This window comes from Scleropages formosus, chromosome 20 (assembly GCF_900964775.1).
Source record: "Scleropages formosus chromosome 20, fSclFor1.1, whole genome shotgun sequence".
Classification (NCBI taxonomy): domain Eukaryota; kingdom Metazoa; phylum Chordata; class Actinopteri; order Osteoglossiformes; family Osteoglossidae; genus Scleropages; species Scleropages formosus.
The window spans coordinates 15000216-15015266 of NC_041825.1; the positions used below are offsets into that span (position 1 = coordinate 15000216).

At 43.7% G+C, this 15051-nt stretch overlaps 1 protein-coding gene across 1 annotated transcript; it reads right to left on the bottom strand.

Annotated features, from left to right (window-relative positions):
* Positions 1 to 1884: 1884 nt before the first annotated feature.
* wdr45b (WD repeat domain 45B) lies at positions 1885 to 14830 on the bottom strand. The gene is made up of 10 exons (XM_018761377.2): positions 14179 to 14830; positions 9122 to 9196; positions 8201 to 8302; positions 7159 to 7246; positions 6622 to 6716; positions 6008 to 6198; positions 5755 to 5840; positions 5563 to 5664; positions 5041 to 5162; positions 1885 to 4084 (listed from the first exon to the last, which is right to left on the bottom strand). Exons 1-10 carry the CDS (start codon positions 14243 to 14245, stop codon positions 3978 to 3980), a joined length of 1035 nt encoding a protein of 344 aa, XP_018616893.1. The 5' UTR covers positions 14246 to 14830; the 3' UTR covers positions 1885 to 3977.
* Between the last annotated feature and the right edge of the window lie 221 nt (positions 14831 to 15051).

Here is a 15051-nt window from a genome sequence, read left to right on the forward strand (position 1 = left end):
GGTTTTTGTCCATTCTGTCAAATTGAAATGAGTTTATTACATCTACAAATATTCATATTTTAACAGATAAATAAGATATACAAATATTTCCATATGTAGTTAATCCAATGTTTCAAGCTTGCATGTAACTAATTAGAGAAGATGTACCTGAGCCGTTAACTGAAAATGGAACTGAAGAAAAAAAGACCTACTTAAGAATCTGACCAGAGCTGCACTTAATGTTTCTTAAATATTGTCTTTTTCCTTTTCTTCCTCCTTGTTTTCCTCACGTTCTTTGCCAGTGTTTACGTTGTTGGAGTTGGCAGTCTCTTGCTTCGTTATTTTATTGTTTTTTGGCAACCGAAAAAGTCTCTTCAGATTGTATTTGTTCAAAGAGGAAAAAAGTGATGTTTGTTCTTGCTTCAGTGGGTAAAATGCTTTTTTCCTTTTTTTTTTTTTTTTTTTTTTATAAATTAATTTAAAAACCTTACATAGTGTATCTATCCTCCATGTTTTCACACTGACTCCAAAGCATGACGAGAACATCTGTGAAGACTGATCATTGCCAGCAGGTTAGGAATTGGAAAAATGAAAAGGACCAAATTTACCAAGTTACTTGCCTATACATTCTGAAATAAAAAAAAACTACCCACATTAAGGAACTACAGGACCAGTTAATTTTTATTCCCCCCCCCCCCCCCCCACTGCAGCTGCACGAAGATCACTTTTCCATGCAGACCTGTTTCCTGGCATTTATGTAATTATGACGTGACAGACTTTACAATAACCCTTAATGAAAATTAGTCCCATTAGGCAGACGATGGTACGTGAGCTGGCGACTTACCTGTTGTGTAGTAAACATACGTTTACCTAGGTATCGGGGCCCATCAATGCGTTTGGTTGGTGCAAACCATACTTGTTAACCGTGAGAGGTTCAGAACCCTGCTCGCAGCAGCTGGCAAAGTAACAGGAATGCCAAATAAAAGGTTTTCTGATTTTGAACTAGAGTACAACTGGAAATGTATAAATGTTTTACAAAGGGCCACAGTGGTCAGAGACAGATGTTTCAGCACCAGGCTTCATCAGCGGCACACGTGGGCCGGTTGAGTTGAACGTGTACTGTATGAGGACCAGCGGTCGATAATAGTTGGCACTGGTTACATGTCACTCTGGAAAACCTGCACGCAAGGTGGAGCAGGGACATGCTGTCAAACATGAGCGCATGCAAAGGGGGGAAATATTGTAGATGGATTGACACCAACATAGGCGTAAAAGACACATGGGCCTCCGGCTGTCAGTAAAAGGTGTTGTGAAGCTGGTGGCCATCGGCAACGTGCCTCTATCCAAAGGCAGCCTGTGGAGCTGCAGTGGGTGTAGGCTCCTGCTGGGAGTCCCTGGCTCTACCGGCCAAGAGTATGAGCACTTTAGGTGAGTAGGTTCCCCGTCCCATGGTGTAAACACTCCTTCCTCACAGTGTTCCCAGGCTGCTTGACCGAAGACTCGTTTGAGGAACAGTAGGGTGCAAGTCCTGAAAAACATCCTCCGCCGTCTCCCTACTCACCAGACCCAAATGTCCCAGGAACTTCGAGAGCTCCAGTTTCATTCCTCAGTGACCTAGAGGCTCTCTTTAAAGAACCCAATGTGCACTAGAAAGCAGCAGGAACCTCCAAGAAGGACTGAAGGCAAACGGTGACCTTGCGCTGTATTACATGCTTAGTTCATAAAATTTTTGTTTCGGGTATCTTGTCAAATATTATGCTTACCTGGCTGATGACCCAGTCCAAGGAGATAAAGGTGGCAAATTTAAAATTATTATAAAGTAAGGGTTTCAAGGAGATTCACTCTGTCACCCATAGACATATTTGTGGAAACTCTGTACCCTTGAAAATTACTTAGCTGACAATGAACCAACAAAAATTCAAATTTTATTGAAACAATTAAACTTTGTTACCTTACTGAGGTCACTCCTGGGCCACAAACCATCTTACAAGAAATGCAAATCTTATCAATTGAGGAAAAACCTTGACTGCGCATCAAGTGAGGTCAAAATAATGGACATTGTACAGATGTACCGATGACAACGTAAACTAGACTGCAGACTGAACTGGTCTGAAAGTTACTCTTAAACAGCTGGCCCTCATTCAAAGTTTAGATGATAATGGCACGAGTGAAAAATACAATTTGTCAAACAGAACACTGCCTCCAGCAAGCCAGATAACATGGATATAAAAACTGGATTAACAAACAGATTTTAATTTTAACAAAGCATCAAAATTGTACAATGTCACAGCAACATTCCTAATTTTGCCCTCGTTTGCAGAATTCACGACTGATGTGAACCTACTGGAAGCTGACTGTTCCTCAACATTTACAACTGGCCCTGTATCTCAGAAGGTCACACTGATTTACTATGAAAACATTAAATATGCAACAAAAAGGGTTAAACAGGCAGACATACCATATACACACACACAGCTGAACAATGTGAGTGTTACAAGATGATGGAATTATTTTGATGCATACTGTAATCAAGATGTATGAAAAAGGTATAATTATTCTCCAAGCTTAGCGCTGATCTACAGGTATTTCAGGAGGTCGCCAGCTGATTACATGGCACAGAACCGTAAACAATAGAAAAACAACTGTCATACATGACCAGTCTCAGGTCAAACCCCACTGCTTCACTGCCAGGATGAATATGAAGTCCAAGAAGGTTCGTGACCAAAACCGGTAAGTACACCTCGACCCAGCGGCACCGTGCGGACCGTGGAGCTGCACTGCTGGAGGCACGGCCAAACCCAGATTCACACGGCGAAGTGGAAACGGCGGAGCTGGCCTGCTGAGAGCCTGTTATTATAGACAAAAATAGCCGAGCGCATTCTAGAGACCCTACCGCTGCACAGTTTGCTGCTTTAAAGCTGCGTAAAATCCAAAGGTCGCCACTCTGTTTACCTTCCATTTTTTTAATCTGCAAGAATCACAGTAAGTCTGCAATAGAAATAAAACAAGTGTCCTGTTTCTCGCTGTACAGTTAGAGTATTAACAAGGTATGCTCTCATTATGGTAAACCTATGGAATTAATGCTTTTGGTGACAAAATTAGTGCCTTTTTTTCTCTCCTCACAGTCAGGTGAGGAAACTTCAGATTAATTTGTTACCAGTGGCATGCTGTAGACAAGGTGGCTCTTTATGCTGCACTGAAAGTTGGCAGCATAACACTGCTGAAAAAGGAATGCAAAAAATATATGAGCATTGCACATACAGGCGAGTAACACGAAATGAAGAACCACATTCTTCAACATAAAATGTTTTCTCTTCTATACATGTCTACAATTACAGAGGTTCCATATGGCATATTATTTTATACAGTGAGTAAAATCAATTCTAGTGCTAACAGGTTTTTTGTATATATGTGTAACTCTTCTTCAAATAAGCATAGAGGCACTCCCTACACTTGGTTAGGTGGTGTTACTCAACAAAGTTTATACCTACTGATCTAGGAGAATGGATTCTATCTTTTACAAATCAGACCAAATACTATAGAATACATTCTTTAGTGTGATACCACAACAGGACCTCTTCAAAGTATGTGGCTAGTGTAGATCACTCTGAAAAGCCATAAAAAATTGTCCATCAAGGGAAAAATGTCTGAGGACACCTGATTCAACGCTGCTCTGCCATTGGTCAGGATAGTCTTTCGGCCACCAGCTGACCACCAACGTGAACGTTTTCAGTTCTGACCAAGGAAGTAAAAATTCCACAGAGCACATGGTAAAGTGTACTAATGCCCCCTCCGCCAACGTCTCGTTTGACTACTGTGCTGTGACAGTACCCACCCCCACCTCTCACTGACTGATGTGCTGTTAGTGTCCGTCTTCAGCAGAAAGGTGTGAAATGAGGCAGCTGCCCCTTAAAAAAAAATAAAAAAAATAAAAAAAAAAAACAGAAAAGAAAAAAGCACACACACAAAAAACAAAACAGGGGTGGTGTCAGTGGGGCTCAGATCTTCTCATCTGTCATTTCCAGAAACTGTGCATAGACATCCCTGGAGCACTCCCCTTTTTGGTTGAACAGGAACTTGTAGTAGCTGCCGTCAGCACATATGGCTGGGTGGGAGAAACAGAAAAGAAGCTATTAAGCGATGTTTTTGTTTACTCAGAAAACACTAGTCCTTATTATATATATATATATATATACTTGGTTTGAAGGTTCTCTGTAAATTTGTTAAATAATTTCATATACAAGATACGTCCACTGGGTGGCAGTGTAGCCACTTGTGCGTAAGGGACTCGTACACACACACACACACACACACACACACACAGATCCAGTTGTTCTTTTTCCAAGTGCCTCTTGTTCCATGGCCAGCCATTCCAAAAAATGATTCACCCAGATTTAGTGTGTGCGCCTTGCAAAACCTGCACTTTAGAACTGATGAAAGAAGAAGCAGATCCTGTGGAAGTGTTTTAACAAAACTCAATCGGTATGATGTAAAATGCGCAAACAAGACTAGAATTTGCAAAAGGTTTTCAATGACTTTATCTTGTTTTTTTGCAAAACTCACAGAAACTTCCCTGTTCACGTCACGACGGTAAAACCAGGGTTGAGGCTGCAGCATAAGAGAGCTGACAGAGCGCAGCACAGGAGGCGATTTCTCACCGACATGTGGCTTAAGGTCAGCACGCCCTTGTCCAGTCCCACCCTCAGCTATTACAAATTCGGTAATCTAGGACGCTAAGGGATGCTTTGGCTGAGTGTTGTCCTTAACCTCGTGTTACACAAAGTACCTTCTGCCCAACTACAGGCGGCCCCAACCCCCACACCCCAAAAGTTCTGCTGCATTAGCTCATCGGCAGGCTGTAACCCAAGCTTCGCCGAGAAAACAGCCCATAGGAAAACGCTGACATCCCTGCCGAGCAGCAGCCAAGTGATCCGAGTCCCCTTCCTGCTTGGTTTCCGCCCAATCCCGTATTTGCTCATTCGGAATTCAGCCGTGAAAAGAGGGTGCAAAGCGACTCTGGTCGCTGCCCTGCTACCCAGTCGCCCCACACCCACCGCATACCTATGACCGCGTTGGGCTCCGTTCCAAAGGCACAGACACAGGGGGAGCCGGATGGGACCTGGAACTTGGAAAAGCTCCACTTGGAACTGAAGTATTTGGGAAGGAAGCTTGCAGAAGCCAAACTGAAAAACAAAAACCGATCAATGAAGCAGCTATATCTTAAAGGCATCGTTTAACATTCAGGGTGCAAAAGTACAGATGGCCACGGTCTTACGCCGGGGTACGGCCAGCATTGCGCTGGCGACTTGTGAGGAGACACCTGTCACAGTGGCGATCGTTCACAAAAGGCAACAACAGGTCCAATAAAGTCAGCAGGTAACAAAAGGAACCACAAAGCAGCAGGTTTAAGGTCTAGAAGTGAGCCCAGTTTTGTACCCTTGAACGACATACTTAAACTTCATTAAGAAACAGCCCATCTGTACAAATGGATCAAGTGTTCAATTTGAAGGTGGAGAAAAGCTCCTCGAAACTATTATATTAGTTAATATCTCAGCTGCTCACACTGTACAGACACACACACACCTGGACTGTTTGTTCCTTTTAGGATCCTCGGCAGCAAATATGTGTACGGTGCCGTGGTCACTGGACACACAGATGAGTGAGGCATCCTGGTTGAAGTTAATGCTGGAAAAGAACAGGCGGGGTGAGACGTCTGCTATCAAGGCGGTGGCTGCGTGACTTGTTCGGCATCTCGGAAGCGCGGCATCGCCTCACCAGTAAATGTTGGCTGCTTGCGAACCTCTCCTCAGCTCCTGGATCAGGTGTCCAGAAGAGGTGTCGAATATCCTGATCAGGGTCCCCTGCGATAAGAAAAGGATATAAATGAAGCGATAAATGCACATCGGCGTGTACGCCCTTTGCGCCTTGTACTCGGCGATTCGCCATCGAAGAGCGGAAAGCACGTCACCGGAAGGACCCGGACAACGCCGATAACCATCGTCCCAGGACCCACAAGGCCCCGGCATACTTTTTCTGAGGCTGTGGCTATCCGTGTTCCCTGCAGATTGAGAGCGATGCAGCAGAGCGCCCCCTCATGAGCAGGGATGTCCACTGGTGGTTTCTCCGTGTTGGCGAGATCCACTATCTGCACGTGGCCAGAATGTGTGCCGGGGAAGGCCAACAGCGAGTTGTTACTGTTGGGGCACAAGACGCAGAGGCCTGCAGAGGAAGACCGCAGCACGGCCCGATTCAAGTCAAACTGCAACATGTTCAAACAGAGGAGCTTCCTGTAATATGAGACATGAGAGCAGGTAACCATAAAAGCGCTAAGAACTCCTGGCTTTGCCCCTGCACAACCCCCGTGCAGTTTATTACACTTAGAAGAGGCGAAGTAAATCTGAGCAATACAGATATCTAAAGGGTCCAGCTGTCTCATGTTACCAAAAGATGGTTACACTCCTCGGGAGGGGAAGTTCAGGCCCAAACTTGGACATACCGATCCATAAATGGCTTATCCCAAGAGACTTACCGAGCTATATTAAACAAAGCGTTAAAAACTCGTTTTACCATCTTTTACAGTAACTGACTGAAATCAGTACAACCGCCCAATTCCGAGAAAGGCGGGGCAGTAGAAGCACTTACCTTTGGGGTTGTAGCAGGTTTCAAACACATGCAGTTGGTGGGGGTTGTGGGTAAAGGTGAACACTTTGATCATGGAGTCCAGAACTACGACGATCCTGAAAGCAGACGGACGTTATCCGAGCGGAGCGAAGGACGCTGCCGAATTAATGCATTATGGCACGGAACACCTGGCAGCAAAGCGCAGGGAACCACTTAACATTCGGCTAATCTGTGGATGCCGCAGACAGGCGGAGGGAGCAGCTCCAAGCTAAACCACCGGTGGCTAAATATGTCTAAGCCCGAGAGCTGACGGCATATTCAACATCAGTCCTCTTTCCCCATGCAGAAGCGGAGCGGAACGGAGAGCGCTGCAGCTCATCTTAAAAATCCCCTTCCGAGCTTCAGACAACGCCTCCGAAGGTTTTAGAAATGGATCCGCAGGAGGGTTCCGGCCGCTTACAAGTTCAGTAAGCGCAAAGTGTGCCGTCTGAATGTTACAAACACTTCAAGGGCAAAGGAATGAAGAGCTTAGAAACGTGGACATTTAACTGTAACTACCTGTCCCTCCGAAGCTTCACTGCTTTCACTTCTGTGGAGAACTCGATTTCTATCACCGTTTTCTTCTTCAGGTCATCCCAGATCATGACTAGGAAGGGCACATTAATGAGCACATATGATGTAGTTCTTCACAATGATCGTAAATAAAACTTGAATATATTTACGTACACTTGTCAGAAAATGTCTCTTCTGATCCATTTTAGAAGGCTTTTGCCAGCCCTCGGTCAATATGGTCATCTGTTATGGTCGCAATACGCCAATACTCCATACGCTCATAATACAGACGTTCGCTTATTAAATTTGTGTTTTGATACTTTTCAATCTCACTGGAAAAGTGTCACAAAAATTGCACATGAAATATCAATGGCACACTAATACACACAATAACAGTAACACCTTATAAAACATGACAGTTTGATAAGGACTATTTTAAATTATCATTATTATTGTGTTACTAATGGTTATTTAGTATGATTATTTGTTTTGGGTGATTTCTAAGGAAACTTCTGCAAGTCCAGGAACAATTTAGAATTTTGCCTATTAGAAATACTGGGAATATGTAATTTAGTATTTTCATACCTGGCTTATAAAACCAGTTAGGTTCAAACCTCTGGACACAGACATACACAGTCTGAAACCGCTTGTCCCCAAGTGGTGTCGTGGCGAACCAGAGCCCGACCCGGCAACACAGGGCGTAAGGCTGGAGGGAGAGGGGACGCACCCAGGACGGGACGCCAGTCCATCGCAAGGCACCCCAAGCGGGACTCAAAGCCCTGACCCACCAGAGAGAGGGAATCTAGCCAAGCCCGCTGTGCCACCGCACCCCCTCTGGACAGGTTTATTTAATTTCCCCAAAACATTAACCAAAACACCAAAAAAATCTATTTTAGGTGAGGAGAGGTAATACAATCATACACTGCCATTGCCAAAGTCAGTGAGCCAGCCAATTTGCTTCCACTTCCTTCCGCAGTGCATTGCTAAAATTTCTGGAACAATCCTTCTACTGACATGACTTACTGTATAGACAAAGATGCAGATGTACCTTTATTTGGCGGATATTTAGGTTTCTTTCCTCCTCCGACAAGTGCAAGGTAATTACATCGGAACAGCATCTCCACATGACCCACACCACCCTCAAGGAATTCTGAAAAATATACAGAAGCATCCAGCGTGCCCTTTAGCCTTCACTCGGGGAAGTGTGCGAACAAGAGGCAGACACACATTACAAGTTGGAATTGCATTTTGCAAACATACATAAGCAAGAATCCCAGGAGCTTTGGCACAATCATTTTATATTTAAACAGAAAGTGCTTCCACGTTAATGACGCTTTATTGAAGAGTCGAGTCTTGGAACGTATGACGGAACTTCATTTACTGTGAATTTATGCCATGACAGCGAGGAGACACACATGAAATAACAGGTCACAAGAGAGAAATCCCACCTCCCTTTGTGCCCAACAGTAAAACAAGAACGTCACTTAAATTCTGAACTGGTCTTGTGATACGAGTCAAATGTGCAACGCGTTTTATTTTTAAAAAAAATTTGAAAGAAAAAAAAAAAAAGATATTAACTTACAACATTTAGAACTAAAATATTTGTTTGATTCAAGCTACATTCATGTCAGAGATACATCAATAACACTGACAGAAATGTATCCTTCCACTCCAAAACGATGTAGAATAAAGTCAGACATCAATCTCAGGCTTTGAGGTCTCATTATTAATGAATAATGAAACAAATGCATCATGACTGCATCTATTTCATTTAATCAATGCAGACCCAGACCTCTTCAGGTAAAATCTGAGCAGAAATGTTTTTAGCAGAAGCACAGCAGTCACAGGAAAGTGAAATGGTATGTTTCGTTCATTGTTGCCATCCATCACAGCCAGTTCACTTTTTCTAAAACTATAAAGGATCTGCAATATTTTCTACTTCAGCTAGATATCAACTAGGCGTCCATACCTTGCTTTTCTTTTTCTTTCAGTGGATCTGTGTTGTATACTCGGAATCCATTCTCCATTCCACATGCAAAGCAACCTAGAAGAGATGAAAAAACTGTTTAAACAGTTCAACATTACTAAACGTCTCCCTTTCGTCCCAAAAATGTTCCCAATTCAGTTATTTTGTCTTTGACCAACACTTTTACACACAAAGACTTGCCCATTTATACCCATTTAGTTTTGCCCATTATATAGCTTGAAATTATGAAACTGGAACAACTGGGATTCAATATTTTGCAAGAAGATATTCCAGCAGGGCTCCTACTGGAATTTGAACGAGTAACCTTCAGGACACAGGTTTGGGGACTATGTTACTTGTATTTTGAGCAGTTTTGTATTTCTAGGTTTGAATAAAAGCCTATATATATATATATATATATATATATATATATATATATAACTCTAATGTACATTACTCCAAATTCATCAGAAACTCAGGCATAAATACCTCACCAGTCAAGACAATCTGTCCATTTGGCTTCAAATGACTGCCAAAGGAAGAGCTGGACAAGTACAAGTGTCCGATACCAACGTTCACATGTAAGGTACTGTTAATTACTGAAAACATGAGCTGTAAAAGAAAGTCACATACATTCAGTTGAAGTAAAAAACCATGACAAAGTAAAAACTAACAAAACTACACTTTGTAATGTACACACAACTCAGGTCCAGATTGACAGGAGAAGAAAGAGGGGAAAAAAAAAAAATCTACCACAGATTTTCTTCATCTCTGGTTATTATTCAGCAACGTTGAGATTGACAATACATTTGTACACATTCATAAATATGCACATTAACGGAATATAAATAAATTAAACGGATAATATGAACACAATTACAATCATTCACAGCCTGTGTGCTTGATCACCACACATCTAGACAATGAACGATGGTTTAAGGCAGCATTAAAATTTAGTTACGCTGTTCTGACATCAGAAGACAAGAGAAATTAACGCACACGGCACGGATTTCGAAATACAAATCCCGAGGAAAAAAGAAGATCAGGTCACGCTGGACAGAGATTCTTTTAGTAAAAGACTACAACTGCTCATCTTTCTTCGAAATGACATTCAGTTTAATAAGTACTAAAAAAACCAAAGAGACACAGTACATAGAAAATGAGAAGACAACTGCCCCTATTCAGTGAATGTTCAGAGAAACTGATGGAATGCCTGGACGGTTATCTCGCACTATTAATTACCGGACCACTGGTTTTCAGCACAATTTCGGCACAATTTTATCCAGCTAGTTAGCGGCAAGTAGGCCCATCGCCCATAGCACTTCCTGTCTCGAATGGAGGAGTACGAACTTCTCTGTTGCAGCGAAATGACTCAGACACCGGCAACCTTGTGCCAGTCACATGTTTTCCTACAGTTTACCACGGAATCAAGGTATCGCCATGCAGCTGTCACATTAAAAAAACCTTCAAAACTGGCAAAAAAAGCAAAGGGCTTCAGAAGTAATCACTGTTTTATTGTGCACATTCAGCTGAGAACAAAAGAAAATGGGAAATGGTTCGGTACCATATGATGGAACTGTCACTAAAATAAATACCAGAACTTTATAGAAACAATACAACGGCGCAGCACTATTCTTACAAAACCAACGATAATTACTACTCCTATGATACTTCTTGACAATGATAATAATTACACGCTGAAGGAAACTTTGATGTGCATCACTCAAGGAACAGCACTTTTTCACTTCTACTGTCTCTCTTCATTCTTCATCACTTTATTCCATTATTTCACAGATGCTTCTACCAAACAACCTTTTTGCCACTTTACCTCTCCATACACCTCTATACAGTTATATTAATATATACTCATTTAGCTGATGCTTTTTTTTTTCCAAAGCGATGTACAATGTTAAGCTACTTATAATCATTTACCCATTTACAGAGCTGGGTAACTTTACTGGAGCAAGGGTATTACAGCTGGAGGTGGGATTCAAACCTGCGACATTTGGGTCCAAAGGCAGCAGCTCTAACCACTACGCTACCAGCTGTACTAGACCCAACTTTAGGATTACATTACACATAAGGAGGGTTACATTCACATTAGGATGCAGCCACGGGGGCCAATATGTCACAAAGCCTGATGCCAACGTCTTTCAGCTGAGACTGCACCCCAGCATGCTAAGTCGGTATACAATTTAACTTCTCTTGCAGTGATGCAGATTAACAAAAGCCACAGGCTGCACTGTACATCAAAATCTGAATATGTTTTGAGTCGTTAAGTAGAAAACGCATGAGCACAATAAGCAGGCATGTGCAACAGTTAATCATCTAGGATATTATGGATGCATAATTGCAACTAATTACAACTGACAGCAATTCTTGCCATTACTTCAGCAGTAATTAGAGCTGCACAGGCCATCAGAAATACAAATGAGACCCCTCACAAGGTGCTCAGCAATGACCACACAATGACTGAAAAGACCCACAATGACAATGACATAAGGATGGCCACAGATGGAAAAGATGCTAATCACTGCCAATACAGCCCTCATTTTGCATGAAATCTCACGACAGTTAGACTAGGAGAAACAAGGCAAAAGCAAAAAGTAACTTTAAGCGAGGAAAGCTGCAGTATAGAACGTGGTTTTCTTTCTTGGTCTTCAACACCTCACAGATTACAATACATTTTTTACCCATCTATTTTCAATAACCTCTGTTCGATGTAGGGTAACCAGACGCACAGGGTGAAAAACTGGGAGCGCTGTGGACGGGAAACCTATGCTACAAAGTATAATCCACATAAAGAGATAAGACTTGTTAGACGTGAACAATGGAAAATAATGCCAAAGAAAGCACTAGAAAAAGTCCACGTTAGTACATTTGTCAACTTTATTTGAAAAGGTATAACACAGAAACATTCCTTACAAGAAAAAGGAAAATTGATACCAACTGTCACATACTTTTGGTAAATACACTGAAGTACATAATAAAGGCTTTACATGAAGAAGGGTGCAGTGCAAAATCCAGAGTGAACAAATAATTTAATGACCGAACATTTCTGAATACCCGCAGCGAAACAAAATGCTTTCAGCTTGGGTTGCATTTTTAATGACCCATTTCATTTTTGACTCACTAAGGTTTTAAAGCCAACCATTCCTAAGCAGTTTTTGGAAGCATTTTAACCACAAACGAGCGCAAAGTTACTTAGGACCTCACACTCACTTCTGCTTGAAAGGTTGTCATCTTTCAATGAGCTTATGACTTTGTCAACTTAAAATGTCAGTCAAACGTTCAACAGCTCACCCATTTATACAGCAGGGTATTCTTATTGTTATTAATTTAGCCCGTACCTCGATCGAGGATGCTACAGCAGGAGCGGAATTCGAACCAACAACCTTCAGATCCCATGGAGAGAGCTCTAGACACAGCTCCGAAACACTGTGGGGACAGCACTATATTCCGAATTGCTCGGCCATCTAATATTTCAATCAAGTTCGGAAAAAACATACAAATAAAGCTGGAAGCGCACAGAGTAAAGGCACCAAAGTGAAACAGGATGGAGCCTTGGGAACTTCCTCCTGCGTCAAAGCTCAGGGCAATGATTGGAAAAAAACTCATTCACTTTTTAATCAAAAGCTAATCAAATTAATGGGGACCCCCCCCACCAACCCACGTGACTAGTGTACAGAGGTGCATTTATTCAGTAATAAGATAAATCAAATCAATTTTAATAATATTAATCAGCCACACTGTGCAAAAAAAAAAAAAAAAGCTAATTACACTAAGAAGAAAACAGAGGGTTACTTTATTTTTTTTTTTTTTGAGGATGTTAAATGGAAGTGTCCCTTTGTAGATAATTCAATTCCATCATGTCTTTCCCAGAACGCTTAAAACGCGAAGTTTAAAAAAAAAAAGCAGAGAAGGGAAGAGTCTCCCAGTTGCCAGTCAGTCACCTTCAAACGTGCTGCATCTGCCTTAAGCCTAGGATAATGATGCGTCCGATTTAACACGTTCTCTACATGTTAATGATGGAAAGGGTGATGGTTTGCATCTACACTGTTTTTATAATAGTAAATACACACACATTATATATATATGCACGTGAAAAGTGGCGGATGTTGTTGAGCACACAAGCAAATTTGCGTTATAAATATATAATATAGCTCCTTGTCGTTCACTGCACTCAGTCTATGACGAAGGAAAGGAGCACAGTTGAAAAACTGAGAAGAGCGGCAGTTATTTTCACTTCTATACGCGGTTTAAGAGACGGGGCTCGAGACGGGGCTCGTGACAGACGTGAGGCCGCGTTCGGAGGAGCCCGGGCCGGTCGGGGGGCGACTGACTCTCTGCTGAGCCCCGCACGACACACCGAAATGCGCCCCCTTCTCCGAGCAAAACTCAAAAAAACACCACTATTCCCCCACGAACATCCTTTCCTTTGTTTTCTGACAATGTAGTCCCGACCACAGTAACATTTTCACTCTTGTTAGCCGAGTGCTCTGCAGCGGTCCTGTTAGCCAGACAAGCTAACATGCTAGAGTCAAGTCAAGTGCGGAGTGGAAAACCTCCTACGTGGCTCTCATTCGCTTCACATCTGCACGTTTATAGCGGAAAAGTGCAGAAAATCACAGCACCTATTTCCATTATGAAGAAAAATGTTAAAAGCCCGTGTGTAACTTAGGACATACTGACTCCTGCACCAGATGATAGCAGCAGCAGGGAGTTCCGCCAGTCCAGCTTAATCATCATCATCATCATGTCTCCACTGAGAACGGAACCGAGAATGTAACGAAACCCGGTCGGAAAGAATTCTATAACATACATATATATATTTAATTATGTTTGTTAAAAAACTGCGTTAAACGCGGAAAAAGCCGCGGGTGTGAGAGCTCAGCGGCCCCCGCCGTTGAGCCGAGCGGCTGCGCTCCTGCGCTGCCCTGCTGTGGACGGGCCTCGGCGGTCGGTCAGTCAGTGAGTGAGTGAGTGAGCGAGCGAGCGAGCGACAACGGCTAGAAAATAACGAGGACAAAGAGGCGGAATGAAGTTTAAAAGGTGCTCACCGTGGTCCTGGTTGAACCCGGCGTACAGGAGGCCGTTCCCGTGCGGGTTGGACGGTAAAAGGTTCATGGCGCCGGCCGACAGTTCAGCTGGTGAGGAACGAAGTGCGCGAGTTTCAGCCGAGCGACGCCATTCCTGCTCCGGCGGCCGGCGGGCGGGTGAGCGAGCGAGCGGACTCGGGGACTCGGAGGCGCAGCGGCTGCGGCTGCGGCGGCGGCGGCGCTTTCCGGCCTCGCCGGGGACTGTGGCAGCGAGACGCTCCACCGAGCGGCCGCCTCGTGCAGCGGACACGTCCCTCCCCCCCGCGCTTCAGCGGCTCCCTGGCAGCGACACGAGGTCCCGAGGCTCCGCCGGCCGTGTCCAGGCTTAGAGCGCATCGGGGGCGAAAAAGAGAAATCGCGCTTCGCTTTTCAGAAGCGCAGCCGCACCGATAGGAACACACTTGAATATAATGCAGCGAAAGCCCGCTGTCCGGCAGCAGGTGGCGTGATGGGTAGAGCCGTCGCCTTGCACAGGCTGAAGGTTGTTGGTTCGAATCCCACTCCCGCTGTACTGCCCGCCCCGGACGAATGTATTGACCCTGAATGGACAGAGTGCAGTAAGAATGCTCATTTCTACCCTGTATGAATGGGTAAATGAGTGTAAAGCTGACTTATTTTCATTGGAATCCCTCTACCTACCATCTATACCTCACAAAAACCGCTGCATCCGGCATTGCGGACGACCCCTCTCACCCTCATGGACTCTTCGCCCTTTTGCCATCTGGCAGAAGGTACAGGAGCATCCGTGGCACCGCAGCAGACTCCGCAACAGTTTCTTCCCTGCGGCGGTCAGAGATTGCTCAACACCCTGCTGCCTCCCAACGGCAACGCTCA

Excerpts from the sequence above, each read along its gene's own strand:
- wdr45b (XM_018761377.2), bottom strand. The coding sequence starts at position 14,245 with ATGAACCTTTTACCGTCCAACCCGCACGGGAACGGCCTCCTGTACGCC. Across the intron at positions 9,197-14,178 it reads CGGGTTCAACCAGGACCACG|GTTGCTTTGCATGTGGAATG; the intron begins GTGAGCACCTTT and ends CATCTCTTCTAG. Across the intron at positions 6,199-6,621 it reads AACCTGCTACAACCCCAAAG|GCCTCTGCGTCTTGTGCCCC; the intron begins GTAAGTGCTTCT and ends CTTCCTCTGCAG.